We start from the raw sequence: 21201 nt of genomic DNA on the forward strand, positions 1-21201 counted from the left end.
CTAGAGGGAGGATATTAATATTATAAATGTGACAGTACTTTTCGCATTTATATATGAGATATTATTTATTTATGTAAAAAATACTGTCAATCAGTCAGACCAATAAAACCTTTTTCTTTGGCTTTTTACAATTAGCCTAAATAATTAAAAATATCCAAGGTAACTATTCCACGCGGACGAAGTCGCAGGCACAGCTCGTTTATTATAACTGAAACATGTTACTGACGTTGAGCATAGCCACAGGCGGTGCTGCCGCCTTGGCGTTGGCGAAGTCTGTTTCATCCTTGAAGAAGCAGAGCAGCTGCCCGCACAGCACGGAGTAGTACCCGCGCCACGACCTCACGGTCGCCCGCTTGCCGCCGCAGCCTGCCTCCTGCTTGCGTTCCAAGTACCCTGCAGAACAAAATACGACGTTATTTTTTTTCCAAGATGGGGAGTGCTTTATTTACAAGACGGAGTGCTTTATTTTCAAGACGGGGAGTGTTTATTTTCAAGACGGGGAGTGTTTATTTTCAAGACGGGGAGTGCTTTATTGTCAAGTCGGGGAGTGGTTCATTTTCAAGACGGGGAGTGTTTATTTTCAAGACGGGGAGTGGTTCATTTTCAAGTCGTGGAGTGGTTCATTTTCAAGTTGGGAGTGCTTTATTTTCAAGACGGAGAGTGCTTTACTTCCAGTCGGAGAGTGCTTCAATTTCAAGACGGGAGTGCTTTATTTTTAATACGGCGAGTGCTCTATTTTCAAGACGGGGAGTGCTTCAATTTCAAGTCGGGGAGTGCTTTATTTTCAAGACGGGGAGTGTTTATTTTCAAGACGGGGAGTGTTTATTTTCAAGTCGGGGAGTGCTTTATTTTCAAGACGGGGAGTGTTTATTTTCAAGTCGGGGAGTGCTTTATTTTCAAGACGGGGAGTGTTTATTTTCAAGACGGGGAGTGTTTATTTTCAAGTTGGGGAGTGCTTTATTTTCAAGACGGGGAGTGCTTTATTTTCAAGACGGGGAGTGTTTATTTTCAAGACGGGGAGTGTTTATTTTCAAGTTGGGGAGTGCTTTATTTTCAAGACGGGGAGTGCTTTATTTTCAAGACGGGGAGTGTTTATTTTCAAGTCGGAGAGTGCTTTATTTTCAAGACGGGAGTGCTTTATTTTTAAGACGGTAAGTGCTTTATTTTCAGGATGGAGAGTGTTTATTTTCAAGACGGCGAGTGCTCTATTTTCAAGACGGGGAGTGCTTCAATTTCAAGTCGGGGAGTGCTTTATTTTCAAGACGGGAGTGCTTTATTTTTAAGACGGTAAGTGCTTTATTTTCAAGACGGAGAGTGTTTATTTTCAAGACGGGGAGTGTTTATTTTCAAGTCGGAGAGTGCTTTATTTTCAAGACGGTAAGTGCTTTATTTTCAGGATGGAGAGTGTTTATTTTCAAGTCGGAGAGTGCTTTACTTCCAGTCGGTTAGTGCTTCAATTTCAAGTCGGGGAGTGCTCTATTTTCAAGACGGGGAGTGGTTCAATTTCAAGACGGGGAGTGGTTCAATTTCAAGACGGGGAGTGGTTCAAATTCAAGTCGGGGAGTGCTCTATTTTCAAGACGGGGAGTGGTTCAATTTCAAGACGGGGAGTGGTTCAATTTCAAGACGGGGAGTGGTTCAAATTCAAGTCGGGGAGTGCTCTATTTTCAAGACGGGGAGTGGTTCAATTTCAAGACGGGGAGTGGTTCAAATTCAAGTCGGGGAGTGGTTGATTGTCAAGACGGAGAGTGCTTTACTTCCAGTCGGTTAGTGCTTCAATTTCAAGTCGGGGAGTGCTTTATTTTCAAGACGGAGAGTGCTTTACTTCCAGTCGGTTAGTGCTTCAATTTCAAGTCGGGGAGTGCTTTATTTTCAAGACGGAGAGTTGACCAGGGTTTCCAATCAGGTGAAGCAAAATTAAAACATCTATATCGATAAAGAAACTATTACACTATACGTTTTATGTTCGGTAAAAAGTATTATTCACCTTCGATCTCCACGGGTGGGAGTTTGTCGACGTCGGCGCGATGCCGCCGGAAGCTCTGCGTGCGGCGGCGCGTTGTGAACGACGGCGTCCGTTTCGGTGTCTTCATCACCTGTCAACATTATTATACATAGGGTTACCAAAAATGAGATTTAATTAATGTCCCTAAAATTGTCAGCAAGGATAAGGTAGTCTAACTCGGCCGCCATCTTGAATTTCGCGTTTTTAAGTACTTTTAGTATATACACCTTGGTGTCGAAAAAGCTGCAAGGAAGTATATGCATTCATGCATTCATTTGAATGAATGAATGAAACTCTTTATTTTTCCTCTAATATAAAATACAGTTATATACACAATTAAGTATAAAAAGATAAAAACATCTTCTAGGATATGAATATATCCATGACAACGAATGACTTTCTACAACTTTCCCTCAAAATATAAAATTATTAATCTGTATTTTTGTAATCATGTACAAGTTCATTTAAAAAGAATAGGAATTGAGTTTCGTGTCAGTTCTTCTCATCTCGAAATCATTCCGAACTGACGGTAGATTTGATATATCATAAGAGTCTGTAATAGACCTACATGAATAGAGGTATTTTGACGTGTGATTGCTTACCACTCGATTGCTATAAGTAACTACATCTATTGAGTGGTGAATACTCACGCTCATGCTCTCTGCGCGTTTGACGTCATGCCGAGCCGCGCGCTCGGGCTGCGCCGCCGCCGGGGACTGCGCTGCGGGCTGCGGGGTCTCCGCCTGCACACACACACCACGAGTTGTACAAATAGCATAGACAAGATTTCTGAACAATTCACACAACGCCATCTAGTCCAAAACTAAGCACAGCTTGTGTTATGGGTACTAGACAACTGATACAAACACTTAAATACAACTACACTACACTTAAGGAATACAAATGTATCCAGCTCCAGCCGCTCGGTCGCCCCCCTCGAACCCACGTCCCCCTTCATCTCCCATAGCGGGCCGGACGCCACTCTGTGGCTCTGATCTGCGAGCTGCTGCACCAGCCAATCAGCCGCCCCCCTCGCCCTCTGGTCCCCTTCACCGCGGGTGGTCGAACAACTCTCTGCTCTCTGGTTTGGGAGCCGCTGTACCAGCTCCAGCCGTTCGGCCGCCCCCCTAGATCCCCATCCGGTCCCCCCCGCCCCCTCACCTCCCGCGGCTGTCCGGGCGCCTCCCTGCGGCGCTGGTCCGCGAGGCGCTGCACCTCTCGTCGCCGCACCAGCTCCAGGCGCTCGGCCTCCTGCCGCTCGGCCGACCTCCTGCGGGCCTCAGCCTCCTCGTCCTTCTGTGCTTGGAACGCTTTCTCCACCTGTATCAACACATTAGGTACAGGTTCAATCATATATACTATGTTCTGAAGAATTGTTCGACATGGTCCACGGCTACCTTTTACCATCGCACCGCTCGCCATCGACAGGGAATTCATCACACGCTGGAACCTAAGTGGTCTCGGACAGTGCGGTTTCAGAGGAGCTTCCTCCCGCGTACACTTACATTGTGGAATGAACTACCTGCCGAGGTTTTCTCACGAGACTACAGCATGGGCTTGTTCAAAAAGGGGTATATTCAGGTTTCTTAAACGTCAGCATCGCGCACGTGATACAACCAATAATAATATTGGGAGGTGGACAACCCCTATCACTTAAGGGTTGTCCACCCCCTAATATTTATTTTAACACTTAATAAATAGATGGTAGCCGATTCTCAGACCTACCGAATATGAATATAAAATTTCATAAAAATCGGTCAAGCCTTTTCGGAGGAGTATGGTAACTGACATTGTGACACGAGAATTTTATATATAAGACTAGCTACTCGCCCCGGCTTCGCATGGCTGTACATGTATTATACATATAAACATTCCTCTTGAATCACTCTATCTGTTAAAAAAAACCGCTTCAAAATCCGTTGCGTAGTTTTAAAGATTTAAGCATACATAGGGACAGACAGCGACCGCGAGTTTGTTTTATACTATGTAGTGATACAGCAATACTGACCAGTGTGATCCGTTTGAGTGCGTTGAACTTGTCCTTTTGTGATTCTATGGTCTCTTCGAGGTCGCGGTGCTTGTTAATGAGTTCCTCCACCTGGGAGACGCTGTCTCCGAACTTGCCGTCGCGGACCAATGGCACCCTGACAACCAGATCAGATCATTAGTTAGTAATTCATTTTATGGAAATTGCGTAAGGTTTTACAACAAACTCCCAGAGTCTGTACTCAATTTATTAGAAAAAAAATTCAAATGTGTCATAAAATATTTTCTTTGTAAAAAAGCTTGTTATAAAATGGAAGAATTTATAAATTATAATAATGTTTCTGTACAAAATATCTAACATAAAATTCATAGCGCTGACAATGTTATCTGATTGAACAGATATCAAGTGCGTAGCGGTTTCTATGTTGATTGTCGCATGCCTAATCCTTGTTGTTAATTAAATATAAGTAAATCAATATTTATTTAAAAAAGCAACATACAAGTATCTTGCTTATTCTTCTTGTGATGAATCTGCATTCCGAATGAGTGGTAGATTAAAAAAAAATACTATTCAAAAGTGCTTATATTAAGTTTATTTTAATAAAGATTATTTCTATTTCTTTTTCTATTAATTCTTGTAAGAGTCCAGTGGTAAAGGTAAGACAGACAGATATATAAGAGTGCATCCAAAATAGGCTTAAATAGTTATCGACTCCCAAGACTTACCTCTCAGAACCTAAATTAGAAATGTTTAGGACAAGTTCCTATTAGTGCGGCTGAAACCAAACCGGTAATGCTCGCAGTTCAATGTGAGCACAATATGATATCCATGCAATCTGTTGCTCAGAATCTTAGAGCCGGATAAATAAACAGTCGTTTTTATAACAAGACATATGTACCTGTTGGTGATCCAGGCGTCAAGTGCGTCAGCGTCCCTCTTGAAGACGAGCGCGTCCAGGTGCTGTTCGTAGATGGTGGCCCGAGCAGACCAGGCCGAGTCGAGCGCCTGCCGTCGTGATCGGAGAACTGACATGCGTTCTTCGATCTCCGCTGACATGAAGTGACCTTCGCGGACCAGCTTCTCACCTGCACCAAGATACATATAAAATTGAAGAATTCGTTAACGATAATAATGTTTTTATAGAAAAACTTAAAATTTATAGCACTGACAATATTATCTGATTACACTAATAATGAGTGCGTAGCGATTTCTATGTTGATTATCGCATGCCTCTTACTTGTTATACTGTAATTATTTATATAAAAAAACATCTATTCAAAAGAGTTTATTTACAAGAGCCAGTTTATTTACGATGTATATTTATATAGGTGTCTATGTCTAACATTAAATGAAAATCCAGTGCATGAACAACTATTGCCATGCACGCTCGTCGTTCAAGTAATCGTTTAGTGAGTAAACTAAGATGTATTAGTTGGTCCGACGGTAGGTGGTACCACAGATAATATAATATGCAAAACTATGAAGAATTCCATCGATACCAATCACGCCATCTATATGCAATTTTTTTAGAAATTATTATCAAATGTTCCCCATTGTGCCACACTGGTATTAGCACTGATTAAAGTGTAATTAAGTACTGGAAAATAACAAAATGAGTAAATATATGAAAATTACTTTTCCAAATGCATTATTTCATTTTAACATGTATATATAACTTTTTAAAAATAGATTAAACATTTTTGAAAATACAGTTTTATGTTTTAAACGTTTGCAAACACCATCATGAAGAATTCCATCGATACCAATCACGCCATCTATATGCAATTTTTTAGAAATTATTATCAAATGTTCCCCATTGTGCCACACTGTTATTACCACTGATTAAAGTGTAATTAAGTACTGGAAAAACAAAATGAGTAAATATATGAAAATTACTTTTCCAAATGCATTATTTAATTTTAACATGTATATATAACTTTTTAAAAATAGATTAAACATTTTTGAAAATACAGTTCTATGTTTTAAACGTTTGCAAACTCCATCATGAAGAATTCCATCGATACCAATCACGCCATCTATATGCAATTTTTTTAGAAATTATTATCAAATGTTCCCCATTGTGCCACACTGTTATTAGCACTGATTAAAGTGTAATTAAGTACTGGAAAAACAAAATGAGTAAATATATGAAAATTACTTTTCCAAATGCATTATTTCATTTTAACATGTATATATAACTTTTTAAAAATACATTAATCATTTTTAAAAATACAGTTTTGTGTTTTAAACGTTTGAAAAACTATGGAGAATTCCATCGATACCAATCACGCCATCTATATGCAATTTTTTAGAAATTATTATCAAATGTTCCCCATTGTGTCACACTGGTATTAGCACTGATTAAAGTGTAATTAAGTACTGGAAAATAACAAAATGAGTAAATATATGAAAATTACTTTTCCAAATGCATTATTTAATTTTAACATGTATATATAACTTTTTAAAAATAGATTAAACATTTTTGAAAATACAGTTCTATGTTTTAAACGTTTGCAAACTCTATCATGAAGAATTCCATCGATACCAATCACGCCATCTATATGCAATTTTTTAGAAATTATTATCAAATGTTCCCCATTGTGCCACACTGTTATTACCACTGATTAAAGTGTAATTAAGTACTGGAAAATAACAAAATGAGTAAATATATGAAAATTACTTTTCCAAATGCATTATTTAATTTTAACATGTATATATAACTTTTTAAAAATAGATTAAACATTTTTGAAAATACAGTTTTATGTTTTAAACGTTTGCAAACACCATCATGAAGAATTCCATCGATACCAATCACGCCATCTATATGCAATTTTTTAGAAATTATTATCAAATGTTCCCCATTGTGTCACACTGGTATTAGCACTTATTAAAGTGTAATTAAGTACTGGAAAATAACAAAATGAGTAAATATATGAAAATTACTTATCTAAATGCAATATTTCATTTTAACATGTATATATAACTTTTTAAAAATAGATTAAACATTTTTGAAAATACAGTTTTATGTTTTAAACGTTTGCAAACACCATCATGAAGAATTCCATCGATACCAATCACGCCATCTATATGCAATTTTTTAGAAATTATTATCAAATGTTCCCCATTGTGTCACACTGGTATTAGCACTGATTAAAGTGTAATTAAGTACTGGAAAATAACAAAATGAGTAAATATATGAAAATTACTTTTCCAAATGCATTATTTCATTTTAACATGTATATATAACTTTTTAAAAATAGATTAAACATTTTTGAAAATACAGTTTTATGTTTTAAACGTTTGCAAACACCATCATGAAGAATTCCATCGATACCAATCACGCCATCTATATGCAATTTTTTAGAAATTATTATCAAATGTTCCCCATTGTGCCACACTGTTATTAGCACTGATTAAAGTGTAATTAAGTACTGGAAAAACAAAATGAGTAAATATATGAAAATTACTTATCTAAATGCATTATTTAATTTTAACATGTATATAAAACTTTTTAAAAATAGATTAAACATTTTTGAAAATACAGTTTTATGTTTTAAACGTTTGCAAACACCATCATGAAGAATTCCATCGATACCAATCACGCCATCTATATGCAATTTTTTAGAAATTATTATCAAATGTTCCCCATTGTGCCACACTGTTATTAGCACTGATTAAAGTGTAATTAAGTACTGGAAAATAACAAAATGAGTAAATATATGAAAATTACTTTTCCAAATGCATTATTTAATTTTAACATGTATATATAACTTTTTAAAAATAGATTAAACATTTTTGAAAATACAGTTTTATGTTTTAAACGTTTGCAAACACCATCATGAAGAATTCCATCGATACCAATCACGCCATCTATATGCAATTTTTTAGAAATTATTATCAAATGTTCCCCATTGTGCCACACTGTTATTAGCACTGATTAAAGTGTAATTAAGTACTGGAAAATAACAAAATGAGTAAATATATGAAAATTACTTTTCCAAATGCATTATTTAATTTTAACATGTATATATAACTTTTTAAAAATAGATTAAACATTTTTGAAAATACAGTTTTATGTTTTAAACGTTTGCAAACACCATCATGAAGAATTCCATCGATACCAATCACGCCATCTATATGCAATTTTTTAGAAATTATTATCAAATGTTCCCCATTGTGCCACACTGTTATTAGCACTGATTAAAGTGTAATTAAGTACTGGAAAAACAAAATGAGTAAATATATGAAAATTACTTATCTAAATGCATTATTTAATTTTAACATGTATATAAAACTTTTTAAAAATAGATTATACATTTTTGAAAATACAGTTTTATGTTTTAAACGTTTGCAAACACCATCATGAAGAATTCCATCGATACCAATCACGCCATCTATATGCAATTTTTTAGAAATTATTATCAAATGTTCCCCATTGTGCCACGCTGTTATTAGCACTGATTAAAGTGTAATTAAGTACTGGAAAAACAAAATGAGTAAATATATGAAAATTACTTTTCCAAATGCATTATTTAATTTTAACATGTATATAAAACTTTTTAAAAATAGATTAAACATTTTTAAAAATACAGTTTTGTGTTTTAAACGTTTGAAAAACTATGGAGAATTCCATCGATACCAATCACGCCATCTATATGCAATTTTTTTGAACTTATTATCAAATGTACCCCATTGTGGCACGGTGGTGGTACTCACCGTCCGCGTACAGCGTCCGGAAGGCGTCGTCCTTGGCGAGGATCTCTACATGGAGGTCGTTGTGTCGTGCTAGGAGCCGTTCTCCGCCCGCGACGTCCCGAGCAAGCTCGCCCGCAGTCACGCGAGCCAGCATCTCGTTGGTCCACGCGCTACGTAACAACATACATACACATTTTTATTTTATATTAACAAAATTTTCCATACATTTTATCAACGGGGCCTCGAGGCCCCAACCTACACCCTCATAGAGCGGTTTGTTCATTAATTGTAGTTACACATCTTTTACATATAAATAAAATTAGAGTGTCTGTTTGTAATATTTGTACTCTTAATAATAATAATAGTTGTACACGCGACTTCGTCCGTGTGGAATTTAACATTAGTATTCTTAAATAAAAATAAAGTTAAAGTAGCCAAGTTACTCATTATTACATCAGCTACCTGCCAAAAAACGTCCCGTCAAAATCGGTCCAGCCTTTTCAGAGATTAGCGGGAAGAAACAGACAAGCAAAAATGGTAAAAAACATTATTTTGGTGTATGTACCGTATTTATCTTCATATGCATGTAGTAAAAAACGGTTATTTCAATATGACAAACAGACTCTACAATTTTATTTATATGTATAGATGTGTGTGAACAATAAAGAATAAAGAACCTTTGGGTAGAATAGAAAAGACTTTTGTTTTTTAAGCGTAAATAATCCTTTATAAGTTACTAAGTACTCGCCCCGGCTTCGCACGAGTGTACATGTATTATACATATAAACTTTCCTCTTGAATCACTCTATATATTAAAAAAAAACGCTTCAAAATCCGTTGCGTAGTTTTAAAGATTTAAGTATACATAGGGACTGACAGACAGCGACAGCTGTTGAAACCCCAAAGGCATACAGATCGAATGATCGTAGTTACCCATAAGAACTAATTCCATAACAAACTTACAGCAACTCCTGGTAAGTCCCGAAGTACGCCTGCAGCTGTTCCGCCAGCTCCAGCTGCTGGCCGGCCTGGTCTGCGCGCTGTGTCAGCGCCTCTATAGCTTCAGTTACATCCTCTAGTTTTGCTGTCACATGCTCTTTAGCGTCAGGGTATGCCTCGCCCAATCTAAAATCGAGATAATAGGTATATAAAAATTTATATTAATTGTATTAATAACTTAATATACACATATAGGTTCATTTCCAGTAGGATAACCATAGTTACGATCCGGCTCGAAGGATCACGCAGTGCAATACCTCGCCTTACAGAATATATAGACCAATATAATTGAATGAATATGGTTTTCTTGTGTGTGCTATAGAGATATATAATATGGGACCTTGGGGTCCCTGTAGAGTGAGTGTGTAGAGAATAATTGCTAAGGACGGGTTGTACAGGACGGTGGTAGTTGGGACCTTGGGGTCCCTGTAGAGTAAGCGTGAAATGAAATGAAATGAATATTTATTGCTTAAAATGTAGTACATATGTGGTTTTTAAGGTCTTTAGTTTCACATATTTTGTCATTTCTGACATGCAACAGACAAACAGATGTCAATTTTGGTTATTATTCGTTAGTCAATATTAAGTACGTACATTATTTATAATGTACGTACTTAATATTGACTAAGGGGGTGGTCTATCGGCGCTACCGTGGCAGATTGCCGTCGTCAGTGCCGTGACCATAGAGACAATTTTATTTTACATATTTGATTATTATTTCTTATGTATGTTAGTCTATAAGGTATTTATAATATGGGTCATGTAGCCTGAATTAAATAAATAAATAAATAAATAATATGAGTATGTCAATTTCGTATTAATGAAATATTTATAAATTATATATGTCAATGTTTTTAATTAAGTAAGAATGTATACGTGTAAATAATAAGAGCTTAGAATGGATTACATAGGACAGTTGGGACCTCGAGGTCTCAGTAGTGTGTGTGGGATAAGTAATAAGAGTTAAAGGAAGAATTATACAAGACGGTGATAGTATGGGACCTTGGGGTCCCTGTGGAGTGAGTGTGTAAAGAATACGAGCTAAGGATTATATTGGACAGTGGTAGGTGAGACCTCGAGGTCTCAGTAGAGCGAGTATGTGTGGATTACACAAGACGGTGGGTAGTTGGGACCCTGGGGTCCCTGTGGAGTGAGTGTGTAAAGAATACGAGCTAAGGATTATATTGGACAGTGGTAGGTGGGACCTCGAGGTCTCAGTAGAGCGAGTATGTATGGATTACATAAGACGGTGGGTCGTTGGGACCCTGGGGTCCCTGTTTAGTAAGTGTGTGAAAAAAAGACCTAAGGACGGATTATACAAGACGGTGGTAGAGTGTGTAAAGAAAACGAGCTAAGGATTATACGAGACGGTGGCAGTCGGGTCCTCGAGGTGTCAGTAGAGTGTGCGTGGGGTCCGTGTGCGCGTGGGGCGGTACCTGGCGGCCTCCTGGTGCAGGTGTTGGTGCGCGCGGCCGATGGCGGTGAGGTCGGCCCGCAGCGCGTGCAGGCGGCGCGTGTGCGCGTGCAGCGCGCGCGGCGCCAGCAGCGGCGCGGGCCCGTCGGCGCGCCACGCCGCCTCCTTGTCCGCGACCCACGCCGCCGTCTCCTCCGCCGCGCGGTCGAACTTGTGTACGCTGCGTGCGCCCGCCAGCGCCTGCAACAAAACAACCGTGTTACGATCCGGCTCGAAGGATCACGTATCATAAGTTGATCGTATCTACTACATGACGATCCGGCTCGAAGGATCACGTATAAGTTGATGGTATTGACTACGATGTGACGATCCGGCTCGAAGGATCATGTATCATAAGTTGATCGTATCTATTACGATGTGACGATCCGGTTCGAAGGATCACGTATCGTATGTTGATTCAATCTATTACGATTTAACGATCCGGCTCGAAGGATCACGTGTCATAAATTGATCGTATCTACTACGATGTGACGATCCGGCTCGAAGGATCATGTATCATAAGTTGATCGTATCTATTACGATGTGACGATCCGGTTCGAAGGATCACGTGTCATAAATTGATCGTATCTACTACGATGTGACGATCCGGCTCGAAGGATCATGTGTAGTAACTTGATTATATCTACTTGTTCTCCGGCTCGTCTAATTAAATGGATCTATAATTAATTCTTGATCCTTCGGGTCGGATTACAGTGTTTCTTATGTTTAAATAATAAATTTTGTATTTACACATCATAATAACTATTGTAATCCGACCCGAAGGACCAAGAACTTGATATTTCAACTTACTATCTGATTGATCAAAAATGGGTAATTATTACACTCCTCAGCTATATCTATCAAATATATAGTAAACACATTCCGTATCTAAATGTGCTTAGTAATGATTATGATCCAGCTCGAAGGACCAGATTGTCATATCTTCTTATCTAAAGTATAATCGAATATAATAGATAAAATGTCAACTAAAGCATCCAATTTAACAAGTATCAAACATATCTTAGTAATATAAACTCGGAAGTTTGTGAGTGTGGATGTATGGATGTTTTCAGGCAAAAACTGCTGAATGGATTTTAATGAAACTTTACAATAATATAACAATAACATAAGCTATAAATTTCACGGTTCTGAATCCACAGACACGGCTAGTTTATCAAACAATTCCATAGTGATAATTGCGATCCGGCCCGAAGGACCAAAGACTGAGCTACGCGTTACTGACCTCCTGGCGGGCGAGCGCGAGTTCCCGGAGGTCGTCCCAGAGTCCGCGGAGGTCGTCGACCCGCTGCCGCACGCGGTCCCCCTCGGGGGCGTTCTCCTCCAGCAGCGCCGCGCCCCCCTCGCACACCGCCTCGATGCGGCCCTCGCTCGCTGCACATCACATCATTACATTACATATCTTATATATAAAATTCTCGTGTCACAGTTTTCGTTCCCATACTCCACCGAAACGGCTTGACCGATTCTCATGAAATTTTGTGAGCGTATTGAGTAGGTCTGAGAATCGGCCAACATCTATTTTTCATCCCCCTAAATGTTAGGGGTAGTTCACCCCCAAATTTTTGTTTTTTTATTTTAAGGCTAAACAACGTTGTTACTTTACATTTTTAAGTCGAAGCATGTGAATACAAGTAGGTTCGATAGTATAGACCAGAGGTTCCAAAACTTTTCTGTGTCGTAGACCCCTTGCCATATTTTTCGGTTTTCGGTAGACCCCCCATTCTTACCTGGTATTGATTGTTTGTAAATTTCTAACTGTAAAGTTTAGTGTTAAAAACATAAAGTGAAAACAACAAGATGACCGCTGTTGTAGACCCCTTGCAGTTTGTCATAGACCCCTGGGGGTCGATATAGACCACTTTGGGAACCACTGGTATAGATTATATAAAGATCGCTAACCTTGTAGCTGCGCGTAGAAGTTGTCAAAGGCCTGCTGCAGTGTCTCCACGTGCTCCACGTCGAGGCCGTAGTCCTCGCTGGCAGCCACCGCCATCTGCTCGCCGATCCACTCGTGCACCTCCTCGCACTCCTGCACGAACCTGTACAAACACACAAGTATTATTATTCATGATTATTACATAGTATAAAACAAAGTCACTGTCGCTGTCTGTCTGTCCCTATGTATGCTTAAATCTATAAATCTACGCAACGGATTTTAAAGCGGTTTTTTTAATAGATAGTGATTCTAGAAGAATATATCCATTCACACTCATAAATATTTGCGTTTATAACATTACTAAGACCTAAATAAATAAAAAATACTATATTATTTTTGTACAAATGTAAAAATAAATAATATTAGTAATGTAAATAAAGTTAATTTAAACATTCTGCAGTTGGGACTTCAAGGTCCCTTTATACAACAGAGTTTTATTTGATACTAGCTACCCACCCTGTTCGCACGGGTGTACATGTATTATACATATAAACTTTCCTCGTGAATCACTCTAAGTGTTAAAAAAAGCACTTCAAAATCCGTCGCGTAGTTTTAAAGAATTAAGCATAGATAGGGACAGACAGAGAGCGACAGCGATTTTGTTTTATACTATGTAAAAAAGTGTAAGAAGTCGTTTTGACTTTATACAAAGTCTTTCAATAATTACTTCAAGAAACTGACTCACTTGAAGTACTTGAGGCTCTGCTGCAGTCGCTGCTGACGCTTGGCTGAGAGGAGCTTCATCTCCTCGTACCTGTTCTTCAGCTCGGCCAGACGCTCGCTGATCACCTCTTTATCTGGTGTGTTCCGCTCCTGAACATAAAAACAATTAGATTTGTTCGACAAAATAAAAACAAAAAACAAAAACAAAAGTTTATTCCAGATAACTCGAGTTGCAATTAAGGTAACTAGAGTTACCTGGAATAATTTCTTTTTTGGCCACAGTTAGGTTTGAAAGCATCACCGAATCATAGGGGGCGAGTAGAAATGGCACTTCAAAGCCGCGGAAGGACTTATAGAACGAACGCATAATCATTTTAATGATAACATAACCAGATGAATATGAGAAAAAATAAATTTTAACGACCTCAAATCAATATTGAAACATTTTTTAAATATTCTTTATTGCACTTAAATACATTTATAAGTAAATTAATTACAGCTAATGTTAACAAAGGAGGACTTATCTCTAAAAGAGATCTCTTCCAGTCAACCCAATAGAGCGTGGCATAGGAAGTGTTGAGTGGGTTAAAATGTGCAAATTATATTTTTTATGAAAATGTCACATTTGTGACGAGTGAAAATTATATGATATGAAATGATCGGAAAATTTCATTTCAGTTATTTCTCGAGTTGTTTATTACGAGTTCTCTCTAATTTCACCTACACCACACACGCTTTCATTTACTTTTTTAGATAAATAGATAAAAAACAGTCTTTGTCTGTCGTGATGTCAAAACAGGTCACGCAGACCACTTTGTATAAAGTGTATTTTGGCTAAAAAATAGTCTAAGATTAACAGAAGCTAATTTTAAGAACTATTGAATAGAAATTGTCTTCTGTTACTATAAAGTGATAGAAGACGACGCTAGTGAGCAGTATGTGTTGAGTGAAATATGAAGATTGAGTAGTGGTGAGTGATGAGTGAAGTGTTGTGAGCTGTGAGTGACGAGTGAAGAATTGCGAGTTGTGAGTGAAGTATGAAGAGTCAATAATTGCGAGAAGCGAGTGACGAGTGAAGAATTGCGAGTTGTGAGTCAAGTATGAAGAGTCAAGAATTGCGAATTGTGAGTGAAGAATGGATAGCGGCGAGTGGTGATCGGTAGCGGTACTGACCAGCAGCGCGGTGGCGGCCTTGTCCAGGCGGCCGTAGACGGCGTCGAACCCGGCGAGCTCCCGCTGCAGCGCGGCCAGCCGCCGCCACAGCGACGCCACCGAGTCCTCGTCGCGGCCCACCTCCGCAGACACCAGCGCCGGCCGCCGCTCCACCAGCCACGCCTCCGCCTCCGACATCTCGCCCGTCAGCTGCCGGGCGACGCGTTCGTTATACCACATCATTCGATCGATCGATCGATTTAATCAATCAATAAATGAAACAATCTATCGATCGAACGATCAGTAAATCGTTCAATCGATCGATCAATCTACAATGAAATCACAATCAAGTATATAATTTTTATTTCTTTTTAAATTTAGGGACTTTCTACCATCTATAATGATTATCATAAGAGTTTGTAATAGACCTACATAAATAAAGATATTTTGAATTTGAATTTGAATGAATATAGCTGCAGATAAGTGTCGAGCGCTGTCGTGCAACGCCGCAGCCGCTGCGTGCCCATATACATGAAGCAGTTCGCAGCGCTGCAGTCAGCTCTCGAGTGCGGCAATCCAGCGCTGTAGCCGCTGCGTGATGACATACCTAGGGCAGGTCACAGCGCTGCAGCCAGCTCCCGAGCGCGGCCGTCCAGCGCTGCAGTCGTTGCTTGATGACATACCTGCAGCAGGTCGCAGCGCTCGCGCAGCCTGGTGGTCCTGACGGCGGCCGCGTCCACCAGCGAGCGCAGCGCTGCAGCCAGCTCTCGAGCGCGGCCGTCCAGCTCTGCAGCAGCGAAGTGACCGCGCCGAGACAGCTGGTTGGCTCGTCCGATCAATCCGCTGATTGTTGGTTCCCTACACCACGAAACATACCAAATAATATAGAATAGAAAATCATTTATTCAAATAAACTTAATTTAAGCACTTTTGAATAGTCATAACAATTTGTTTTTTATCTACCGCTCTTTCGGAAAGCTGTCCCATCACAAGAAGTACGAGCAAGAAACTTCCAGCGATCTTGAGCAGATCGTTAATTATCTATACATATAAATAAAACTGGAGTGTCTGTTTGTAATATTGAAATAACCGTTTTTTACTACATGCATATGAATATAAAAACAGATGAAAAGAAATGAAAATTGTAAAAAATGTTATTTTGGTGTATGTAACACCAAAATAACATTTTTTACAATTTTCATCTGTCTGTCTGTTTGTTCCGGCTAATCTCTGAAATGGCTGGACCGATTTTGACGGGACTTTTATTGGCAGGTAGCTGATGTAATAAGGAGTAACTTAGGCTACTTTTATTTTAGAAAAATAAAGTTAAATTCCACGCGGACGTAGTCGCGGGAACAGCTAGTTCGAAATAGAATTAATCGAATAATTATTACCTGGCAATAATCTCCGCTTCGAGTGCTAGGTGCTTCTTCAGCAGACCCTGAGCATCGGCCAGGGTGGCGCCAAGTTCTGAGGACCCAGCAGCAGCTGCACGCTCGCGTAACCTGCCGGAAATAATCTTTATTCAACTAAACTCAATATAAGTAGTGTTTTTAATAGTCTTTTTTTTAATACTACGATACTACAGTCCAGTACCAGGACAACATGAACTACTAGAGAGTCTGAAGTAACACAATAGTGAAATTGCAGGGAACGAAAGCAAAATGTGAATAATATGTACGTAACATGATAACGTGATGTAGTACTGTTCATGTATATAGACGACGGTGACCACTTACAGGGCAGGATGTTTGATGGTAAGTGGTACCATCTTCGTTGTACAAAATAGAAAATATACTGCGATACTGCAGTCATAGTACCAGGACAACATGAACTACTAGATAGTCTGAAGCACAAAATGTTATAGTGAAATTACAGGATAAGAGGCATGACATCTTAGTCCTCTGTAATGACGACGGTTACCACTTACCATCATGCAGGTAAGCGTATTGTGTAGTAGGAAATGTACTGCGATACTACAGTCAAAGTACCAGGACAACATGAACTACTAGATAGTGTGAATCATAAAATATAATAGTGCAATTACAGGATAAGAGGCATGACATCTTAGTCCTCTGTAATGACGACGGTTACCACTTACCATCATGCAGGTAGTGTACTGTGCTACTACAGTCAAAGTACCAGGACAACATGAACTACTAGATAGTCTAAAGCAATACGATAATGAAATTAAAGGGGACAAAGCGTGGCATCATTAGAACTTGGAAAAGGGAATACCATATGAGTACTACGAGTATCACATGATAACGTGATGTCCGTGATACTGTGTTTATGTATGTTAGACGACGGTTACCACTTACCATCAGGTGGAACAGCTTTATTACCATTCCCATTGAAACAAGTGAAGTGTGATACAGCGATACTACAGCGAAAGTACCAGGACAACATGAATTCATAGAAGGTTCGGAGCGTGAATTAATATTAGTATATTTACATAGTACGGATGAGATCTTAGTTGTCACGAATGAAAACTCTTTAGGTGTGATATAGACGTCACGTGATAACGTAATGTCCGTGGTGCTGTTCACGTATATAGGTGACAGTTACCACTTACCATCAGGTAGGTGGGATCTTTATTAACATTCGTTGCAGGTATCATATAGTACAGAGAAAGTACTAGGACAACATGAATTCATAGAAGGTTTGGAGCGTGAATTAATAGTAGCATATCTACATAGTACGGATGAGATCTTAGTCGTCACGAATGACCACTCTTTAGGTGTGCTATAGATGTGTCATGATATCCTGATCTCTGTATTGCTGATCATGCAGGGGCGGGCCATGAATTTGTGGGGCCCTGGGCTAAATCTACTTAGGGTCCTACTTAATTATATTACTCAACTAAAAAAATACACCGACCAAAAACAAGCGACCAGAAATTACCCGTTCCTTTCGATAGACGCGCACTTGCATGGGTTGATTGATCTCAGGGTTGCCAACCTTATGATATAGGTTTTTTAACATTCTATATATTTTTTATATTCTAAATATCGTTTCAGTGGGGACTGGGAGTCCTTTGTATCATCGGGGCCCTGGGCTGCAGCCCAAAAAGCCCTTAGGTAGATCCGCCCCTGTGTTCATGTATATATACGACGGTTACCACTTACCATCAGATAGATTGTTGTCCATTACTTACATAATACAAGCCATGGCAAATTGAGCAGTATGTGTACTACATAAGAGTGTATTTACCATGTCATCTCCTCGTCCGCGTCTCTCTCCCAGCGGTGCAGGAGAGCGGCATCCTCGAGGTTGTCTCTTCTGTTCTGCATCGGTTCTTGCAGTTGACGGTACCTGCAATATATATATATATACATATATTAAACTCTATTAAAAAATAAAAATCGACTTTAAAGTTAATAAAATAAGTTTCATATTCCAAAATATCTATATTTGTAAGTTAAATGTGGAAAAATTACAGCAATAAGGTAGATATTCTAAAATTTATAATAATAGTATATTTAAAAATCGACCTTAAGTTTTATACAATTAGGTTCATATTCCAAAATGTATATATGTCTAAATTGCCAGTAGAATGTTGAAAAATCAAATTTAAAGTTATAGGAGTAAGGTAGATATTCCAGAGAAGAATGTATAGGTGAGAAGATCTCCTTCTATTCCTAGTTTTGCTAGCGACATGTGCACGAAAGACTCGGTCGTCTAGCGGTCTAGCTTTATCGATGGTCGCGGATTCGATTCCTCGCAAGTTACAAATATATGTATTCATGAGTATGATTGTTTGTATCGGTCTGGATGTTTTCTATGTATATTACGTTCATAAACTCCTTCTACCAGCAGTCTAGTACCCATAACGCAACCATTGCTTAATTTGAGACTAAATGGCGCTGATGATACGGCCCATTGTAAACGGTTACCGTAGCCTGTAGACGTCTAAGACACCGTAGTGGCAATCACGCATACGGCCCACCTGATGGTAAAGGGTTACCGTAGACGCCACAGACACCATGGGTTATCACGTGCGCGTTGCTTATAATCCCTTATGCTACGTTTACATTCAGCCGCTTCCGCTGCCACTCGCGCTGCCAGTCCTTTGGCTCGCGCACGAAAAACCGACAATCGAGGATGCGTCAGGCAGCGCGAGTGGCAGCGCCAATGGCATGGGAAGTATCGTGTTTACACTCTCGCGCTGCTCACTTCCCTGCCCACTCGGGCTGAGTGTAAATTGAGCTTTACGAATTGTCCTGGGTTATTATTATTGTTCAAAATCTACCCTATACCATCGTAAGCACAGATTATTATATTAGAGCCCGTTAGTTTCTGTTCCCGCGCTTTGCCTTCCCCTCCCTTACCTAGTACTGAACCGACTGTACGGCGGCCATGACGCGCGCGCATTGTGTTGTGAATTAAAATAAATTAGAACTGTGTTAAACCTACTGTGAAACTGGAAAGCTAGCGAAGATATCTTCGAGACCCTGAAGCCCAAGAAATCCGCAGAACCATAAAGGTATTTAGACTGACGCCCCTCCCTATTTTTACCTATACATAGTAAATTCCCTAACATTTTGGTAGCAGAGTAGTTTCCCAAACAATTATTAGTTGACATTACGAACTCACCGTTTGACAGCGTCGTCTGCCTTCTCCAGTATCTCGTCGGCCATGAAGTGCTTGCTGTCTGCGAGCTGGCGCGCGTTGTCAGCCAGCTGCGTGGCGACGTCGCTCTTGCTGGACACCTGCTGCTCCAGTCTGCTGTGTCTCTTCAGCAGCGCCGTCACCGACGCTAGGTCTTTGCCTGGATTTTGACGTGTTTGTAATTAAAAAAAAAGTAGAAAAAATATATTTAAGAGAGTACTGTCGCCTACATATAAATAAAATTGGAGTGTCTGTTTGTAATATTGAAATAACCGTTTTTTACTACATGTATATGAATATAAACACGGTATATACACCAAAATAATTTTTTACAATTTTTGTCTGTCTGTCTGATTGTTCCGGCTAATCTCTTAAATGGGTGGACCGATTTTGACGGGAGTTTTATTGGCAGGTAGCTGAGTTAAAAAGGAGTAACTTAGACTACCTACATTCAAAGACAGACAGAAAAAAAATGTTATTTTGGTACATGTACCATATTTATATTCATATGCATGTAGTAAAAAACGGTTATTTCAATATTACAAACAGACACTCCAGTTTTATTTATATGTATAGTGTGGATGTAAAGGGAGGGGACGCCCTAAGAAAAGATGGATGGATTGTGTGAAAGATGATATGAATAAAAGAAGAGTATGTTTAGATATGACGACCGATAGAGAGCAGTGGAAGAGAATGACATACTGCGCCGACCACAAATAATGGGATAAAGGCAAGGCAATGAAAATGATGGTATAGATGTATAGGCTACTCAGCCTTCATATCCATATACGTATGTGTACTGTATATATTTGTATTATAATCATTTCACATCATTACCTCTTTTCATGACAACTGGCCGCTTACAGACAAGACAGACACGTTCCATATTTTCATCTATAAAATATTCTCACGTCATCCGTCACTCGCCACATACAACTATAATTGTAATAATATTTTCTAGTATCGATTTATATAATTTTCTTTAATATACATTTTATCATTTGCTGAGGGTCTATTTTATTTACATTATAATTACTACCGACCCCACATACGGCACACCGCATAGAAATAGAAATAGAAATAGAAATAATCTTTATTCAAATAAACTCATTACAAGCACTTTTGAATAGTCATATTTTGATTCTACCACTCATTCGGAACGCAGACTCATCACAAGAAGAATGAGTAAGAAACTTGTGTGTTGCTCTTTTTAATAGATGTTTTTTTTATATAAATAATTACAGTATAACAAGTGTTAGATTATAATAGTTACGATAATAAATATACAGAGTTGCATAGCAGATATATTTATAATAATTGAATGTTGACATGATCTTATATGCCGATTAATAATGAATTGTTTAATTATAAATAGAAGTAATGTTATTGATATCGACCGAGTTAGTTTCATAATTTTTATAAAAATAGTGAGGGTACAAAACTGATCTGTAAACGATATTTAGAGATAATTATTCATTCTTGTCTTGGCCACAGTTGTGTTAAGACGTACAAATAAAGTATTAGAATATAAAATACGTTTTCATTTCTGGTAATAGCTAGAAAAAACCCATTTAGCTATTACAAGTAAGAGGCATGCGATAATCAACATAGAAGTCGCTACGCACTCATTATTAATGTAATCAGATCATACATCATTCATACAGCTCAACAACCCCCACA

The 21201-nt window shown here is 38.7% G+C and overlaps 1 protein-coding gene across 1 annotated transcript in view; it reads right to left on the reverse strand.

Annotated features, from left to right (window-relative positions):
- LOC131840784 (spectrin alpha chain, non-erythrocytic 1) overlaps nt 1–21201 on the reverse strand; it is a 119132-nt gene that overhangs the window by 12096 nt on the left and 85835 nt on the right. Inside the window, exons 61-77 of the mRNA XM_059188983.1 lie at nt 19507–19681; nt 18124–18225; nt 16305–16415; nt 15594–15768; nt 14932–15120; nt 13781–13908; nt 13059–13198; nt 12382–12530; nt 11122–11339; nt 9650–9811; nt 8708–8856; nt 4890–5076; nt 4013–4148; nt 3166–3324; nt 2655–2747; nt 1987–2095; nt 227–393 (exon numbers count right to left, since the gene is read on the reverse strand). Of these exons, the coding sequence (XP_059044966.1) occupies nt 227–393; nt 1987–2095; nt 2655–2747; nt 3166–3324; nt 4013–4148; nt 4890–5076; nt 8708–8856; nt 9650–9811; nt 11122–11339; nt 12382–12530; nt 13059–13198; nt 13781–13908; nt 14932–15120; nt 15594–15768; nt 16305–16415; nt 18124–18225; nt 19507–19681 (2549 nt within the window). The remainder of the gene's footprint in view (nt 1–226; nt 394–1986; nt 2096–2654; nt 2748–3165; nt 3325–4012; nt 4149–4889; nt 5077–8707; nt 8857–9649; nt 9812–11121; nt 11340–12381; nt 12531–13058; nt 13199–13780; nt 13909–14931; nt 15121–15593; nt 15769–16304; nt 16416–18123; nt 18226–19506; nt 19682–21201) is intronic.

This window comes from Achroia grisella, unplaced genomic scaffold (assembly GCF_030625045.1).
Source record: "Achroia grisella isolate CSIRO2021 unplaced genomic scaffold, CSIRO_AGI_Agris_v1 utg149, whole genome shotgun sequence".
NCBI lineage: Eukaryota > Metazoa > Arthropoda > Insecta > Lepidoptera > Pyralidae > Achroia > Achroia grisella.